Here is a 6000-nt window from a genome sequence, read left to right on the forward strand (position 1 = left end):
AACAAGAGGCGGGGCTGCGGGTAACAAGAGATGAAGGACAAGGACAGAAAACTTTGGCTGAACTAAGGACTAATGATATAAGCAGTGTCTGAGAGTCTTCACCACCACAAGATAATGGAACCCAAAGATAAGAACGTTGGGCACATTGGGTAATAAACAACAGAAAAGGAATAAACAAGTGCTGTATATATATGGCTGTGGGAAGGGAAATAAAGTGCTTTTTACCAGCAACTGTTTCAGTTGTCCTGTGAGCTAGCCTGCTAGCAGCAACAGATGGACTCTGTCTTATCCATTGCATCGCTTCTTATTTCTTTACATTCTACCTCATCATTGATATACAATGCTACTCCACCACCTTTACCTTTGTTTCTGTCTTTCCTAAACAGCACATACCCTTCAATACCTGTAGTCCAGTCATGACTACTATTCCACCATGTTTCTATTATCCCTATAATATCTGGTTTCACTTCCTGCACCAGTAGCTCTAGTTCCTCCGTTTTGTTACCTAGGCTCCTTGCATTGGTGTACAAACATCTTAATTTTTGCTGTTTGGACTCGCTCACATTTTGTACCCTATTAAGCACAGTCATTCTACAGCCAGTATAACCTATTAAACTAGTATCGACATCGCCCTCACTCCTTATATACGTTCTCCTACCCACGGCTGTATCCTTTCTTACTTCGTCGTCTTCCCTCTCAATGCTAAAATCTGGCGTGGAGGTTACCTGGACATCTTCCAATCATCTCCCCCAAATTCGTAGTTTAAAGCTCTCTTTATCAGTTGTGCCAGCCTTGATCCTAGAAGTCTCTTTCCTTCCCTACTCAGATGAAGTCCGTCCCGAGAGAACTGTCTTCTGTCCATGAATGCCTCCCAATGGCCATACATCCCAAAGCCCTCCTTATAGCACCACTGCCTAAGCCATCTGTTGAGTCATAATCTTGTCACACCTTTGTTGCCCTTCTCTAGGAACAGGCAGGATCCCCCTAAAGATCACCTGAGCCTCAATTTCCTTAGGTTTCAGAGTAGCAGCCGTGTTAGTCTGTATTCGCAAAAAGAAAAGGAGTACTTGTGGCACCTTAGAGACTAACACATTTATTTGAGCATAAGCTTTCGTGAGCTACAGCTCACTTCATCGGATGCATTTCATCATCCGATGAAGTGAGCTGTAGCTCACGAAAGCTTATGCTCTAATAAGTTTGTTAGTCTCTAAGGTGCCACAAGTACTCCTTTTCAATTTCCTTAAGCGTCTTCCCCAGCCTAGCATAGTCTCCCTTAATACTTTCCAGCGAGAATCTAGCTGTATCATTCCTTCCCACATGAAGGATAATTAGGGGATTCTTTCCCGCTCCCTTTAGGATCCTTTTCAACCTCAGGTCTACATCCCGTATCTTAGCATCCTGAAGACAGCACATCCTTCTATTCTCTGGATCAGCTCTGGTTACAGACCTGTCTGTTCTTCTCAATAAAGAGTTCCCGATCACATAGACCTGCCTTGTCCTGGTGACGGTGCTATTCTCCAGTCTCTCCCCTGTTCCCTCTGGCTGCAAGTTCTTTCCATTCCTATTTTCCCTTATAATCCTCTTCAACCCATCCTGTATCCTCCTGGGACTCATATTTGGTGTAGTCTCCCTTGACTCTTCTGCTTTTCCTATAGGACTAGCCTCTCTTCTCTTCTTCCTTACCCTTCCACCTTCAGCAACTACCTGCTGAGCCCCTTCTTCATTTTCCAACTCTGCAAACCTGTTCCTAAGCTCTATTTCTCCTTCACTAGCCCGTCTTTTCCTCTACCTGGTTCTTTTAGTCACATGCTTCCACTGACCACTTTCCTCACCCAGTCTCCCCTCAAAATTCCCCAGCCCTGCTTCCATCTGTAAGTCTGAGCTTTTCCCTTCAGATACCTCATATCTTTGCTCCATCATCTGCTCAAACCCCTTCCTAAACTCAACAAGACTTTCCACCTGCATCTCCAAACCTCGGATCTTTTCCTCCATCAGCTCTATCAGACGGCATTTCATGCAGAAAAAACTCTTACCAGGTCCCCGCTCCAGGATCATGTATATACCACAGCTTCCACATCCAGTCATCCTCATTGTGTCTTCCACTACATGAGTCACTCCCACAGCTGCCTCCGTATCTGTCATAGCGTTCCCACCTAAATCCAGTTAATCTGGGAAACACAAGCCACACCAAAAAGACCACCCCCCCAGCAAAAACAAACCCCAAACAAGCACCACAATACAAACTCCCCTTACAAACTCCCCCTCAAACTCCCCTGTTTACAGCTCTGTTTGCTGGGTCCTGTGCCGCTGCAGCTATCTGTAGCAACCCCCCAAAAATATCTCAGTTAAGTATCAGGTTTTTAATCTTGAGATGCCTATGCATTTTAATTGTATAGGTACCTCTTTCCATAAGTCTCTAGGCATCTTAGCAAAAATAACTGAAAACATAATATATGACAGTTCCACACACACAGCCCTAGTAGAGCTCCCTATTCTGACTGAGCATTTCCCAGACTGTTGTGTTTGGGATCCAGTGATATGGGCCCTGTGTGCTCTTCAGGTCTCTTGAACAGAGTCCAGACCTTACCCCTGCGACAGTGAAATCCAACAGACACATAGACAAACTTTGCACAGCATTCTAAAACACCATTACGCTTTACTTGGCAACATAAGAGATACACAGACTACATAATAAGCACAACTCAGTTTCCTCATCACTCTGGAGAGTTTTTTGGACTTGGGCTTCCCCTCGGATGTCCAGGATCCTTCTTTTGCAGCTCATGGTTTCTTTTTAGAATCATTGAGTACTTCTAAGTTAGCTAGGTTTCTCTGACCTTGGCTAGCCCTGAACTCTCTACTAAGAGAGCATGCACTTCTCTTCCTCTCTCCTGCCCAAAGTTTCCTGTGTCTTGATCTGTGAGTCTTCCCTCACATTTTTATGGCCACTACCAACTTCTAGTTACTTTGTTCTCCTGCTGGGTATTTTCTGATTCCCCTTCCTGCAGAGACACTTGGTTGAACTGATTTCCCTACTTGGGCAATCTCCTTAGCATACCCTTTGATCAGAGAACAGTCATTAAGGTTCACAACTCCCTGGTCTGGTGGAATCCACATCCTCACACAGGTGTTTCCTGATATAATAATTTCATAATTTCATAACATCAAACAGAATTCATAAGTTGTACCTAGAGTCCCCAAATAATCACAGTGACACATAATGTGGAAATATTTGGACATATGCAGGAAAATTATTTTTATTATTATAATAGTGTCTAGAGGCCCCAGCTGCGATTGTGGGGCCCCATTGTGCCAAGTGCTGTACAAACACATTTAAGAATTTTATTAAGATGATGTTAAAATAAAAAGAAAATGGTACAGACTTTAAGCGTAGAAGTTTCTGGTTATCAGGGAATAATGTACAGATTTTAAAACAATCTCTGTCCCAAAGAGTTCACATCCTGAGGCCCTGAACCTGTGAATACTTGCAAACATGCTTAATTTAAAAAAAAGACCAACACAGTTTGTGAGAAAGTTTCCTTATGCCCATTTTAACTGGAGCACATAGAGACTCGAGGCCTGGTCTACACTACAAGTTTGTCGGATTTAGCAGCATTACATCAAATTAACCCTGCACCCGTCCACCCAATGAAGCCATTTTTTTCGACATAAAGGTTTTAAAACCTCTTAAAACTGATTTCTGTACTCCTCCCCAATGAGGGGATTAGCGCTGATATCGACATCGCCGTTTCAAATTAGGGTTAGTGTGGATGCAATTCGAAGTTATTGGTCTCTGGGAGCTATCCCACAGTGCACCATTGTGACCTTTCTGGACAGCACTCTGAACTCAGATGCACTGGCCAAGTGTACAGGAAAAGCCCCGGGAACTTTTGAATCTCATTTCCTGTTTGGTCAGGCGAGCTCATCAGCACAGGTGACCATGCAGTCCCAAAATCGAAAAAGAGCTCCAGCATGGACCAAACGGGAGGTACTAGATCTGATCACTGTATGGGGAGAGGACTCAGTGCTATCAGAACTACGTTCCAAAAGACTAAATGTCAAAACATTTCAAAAAATCTCTGAGGCCATGAAGGACAGAGTCTACAGCAGGGACAGAACACAGTGCCGCGTGAAACTTAAGTTGCTCAGACAAGCATACCAGAAAAACCAAAGAATCAAACAGGCATTCCAGGACAGAGCACCAGACATGCCGCTTCTATGCTGAGCTGCATGCAATTCTGCGGGGGGGCACCACCACTACCGCACCCCTGTCCGTGGACTTTGATGATGGAGTACTCTCTGCCATGCCTGAGGATTTTGTGGACGGGGAAGATGAGGAGGAGGAAGAGCTGGAGGAGAATACACAGCACACCATTCTCCTCGACAGCCAGGATCTTTTTCTCACCCTGACTGAAATACCCTCCCAACCCAATGAAGCTGGAGAAGAGACCTCTGGTGTGTGTACCTTTTAAAATATAATACATGTTATAAAAGCAAGCATTTTTTAATTTTTAAGTAGCCCTGAGGACTTGGGATGCATTTGTGGCCAGTACAGCTACAGAAAAGTCTGTTAACGTGTCTGGGGATGGAGCAGAAATCTTACAGGGACATCTCCATAAAGCTCTCCTGGAGGTACTCTAAAAGTCTATGCAGAAGGTTTGTGGGGAGACCAGCCTTATTCAGTCCTCCATGGTAGGACACTTTACCACGCCATGCTAGTAGCAAGTAATCTGGTATCATTGCATGACAAAGCCTGGCATCGTATGGTCCCAGTGTTTCCTGGCATTCAAGCAACATCCATTCTTTATCTCTGTGTTATCCTCAGGAGAGTGATATCATTCATGGTAACCTGGTTGAAATAGGGGAATTTGATTAAGGGGACATTCAGAGGTGGCTGGTCTTACTGGGCTGTTTGTCTGTGGCTGAAAAGAAATCCTCTCTGCAGTTAGCCACGCTGTGGGGTGGGAGGGGAGCCATTAGCGCTGAGTCCACGTTTGGCTAGCAGGGATCTTCCCTTATACCAGCCACGCAGTGGGTAGAGGGGTAAAGTGATCTCCCAGAGAATTGGATGGGGGCGAGGGGGTTAGTTTGGTTTCTGCTGCTGCATATTAACTGGAAAACTGCAGCACTAAATGGCCAACTCAACGTGCTTTGCTTGGTATGGGAGAGGAGGGGGCTGCTGTTATGAAGGTTGCAGAAGCCGAAAGACTATGGCTTACCATGGCCGTCTGCAAGCTGAATTCTGTTGCCTGGCACTGCGTGTGTGATCTCTAACACCAAAGCCACAGGCACTCAATATAAGATGCAAAATGAGACCTTGTACCAAAATCACGTGCTATGTAATATGAATAGTGTTGTGAAAGAGTATAGCCATTGTTCTGTAAAATGTATCTTTTAAAATACTTCACTACCTTTTTTTTCCTCCAGCAGCTGCAAATGTTTCAAGTGTCCCTCCACTGTCCCAAAGGCTCACTCAGATAAGGCGGCGAAAAAAATGCACGTGCGATGAAATGTTCTCTGAGCTCATGCAGTCGTCCGGCACTGACAGAGCTCAGCAGAATGTGTGGAGGGACACAATAGCAGAGTACAGGAAAGCGGCCGATGAACATGAGGAGAAGTGGCAGCAGGAAGATCAGAGGAGGCATGATGCAATGCTGGGGCTACTGTGGGATCAAACGAACATGCTCCGGCGTCTGGTGGAGGTTCATGAACAGCAGCAGGATCACCTACTGCCACTGCAGCCCGTTTAACCGCCCTCCCTCCTCCCCAAGTTCCACAGCCTCCTCACCCAGACGCCCAAGAACGCAGGGTGGGGGAAGCTCCGAGCATCCAACCACTCCACCCCAGTGGACAGCCCAAGCAACAGAAGGCTGGCATTCAATAAGTTTTAAAATGGCCTTTTCCTTCCCTCCAACCCTCCTCCCACACCCACCCAGGCTACCTTGTGAGTTATCTCCCTATTCTTATAATCAGTTAATAAAGAATACATGTTTTTAAATGATA

The 6000-nt window shown here is 45.3% G+C and overlaps 1 protein-coding gene across 10 annotated transcripts in view; it reads left to right on the top strand.

The window, feature by feature from the left end:
- The window catches only part of LOC119848137, an 89259-nt gene extending 83655 nt beyond the window's left edge, over positions 1-5604 (top strand). For 8 of the 10 annotated variants that reach the window (XM_043518426.1, XM_043518391.1, XM_038383559.2 and 5 more), the window contains one exon: positions 2321-2420. Coding sequence is in view for 2 of the 10 variants with exons in the window: in XM_043518437.1 (XP_043374372.1) it covers positions 5425-5478 (54 nt within the window). In the remaining 8 variants the exon portion in view is untranslated. Of the gene's footprint in view, positions 1-2320; positions 2421-5424 lie in introns of those variants that run through there. The other 2 variants (XM_043518437.1, XM_043518441.1) reach the window with 2 other exon arrangements.
- Positions 5605-6000: the final 396 nt, after the last annotated feature.

This window comes from Dermochelys coriacea, chromosome 1, assembly GCF_009764565.3.
Source record: "Dermochelys coriacea isolate rDerCor1 chromosome 1, rDerCor1.pri.v4, whole genome shotgun sequence".
Taxonomy (NCBI): Eukaryota; Metazoa; Chordata; order Testudines; family Dermochelyidae; genus Dermochelys; species Dermochelys coriacea.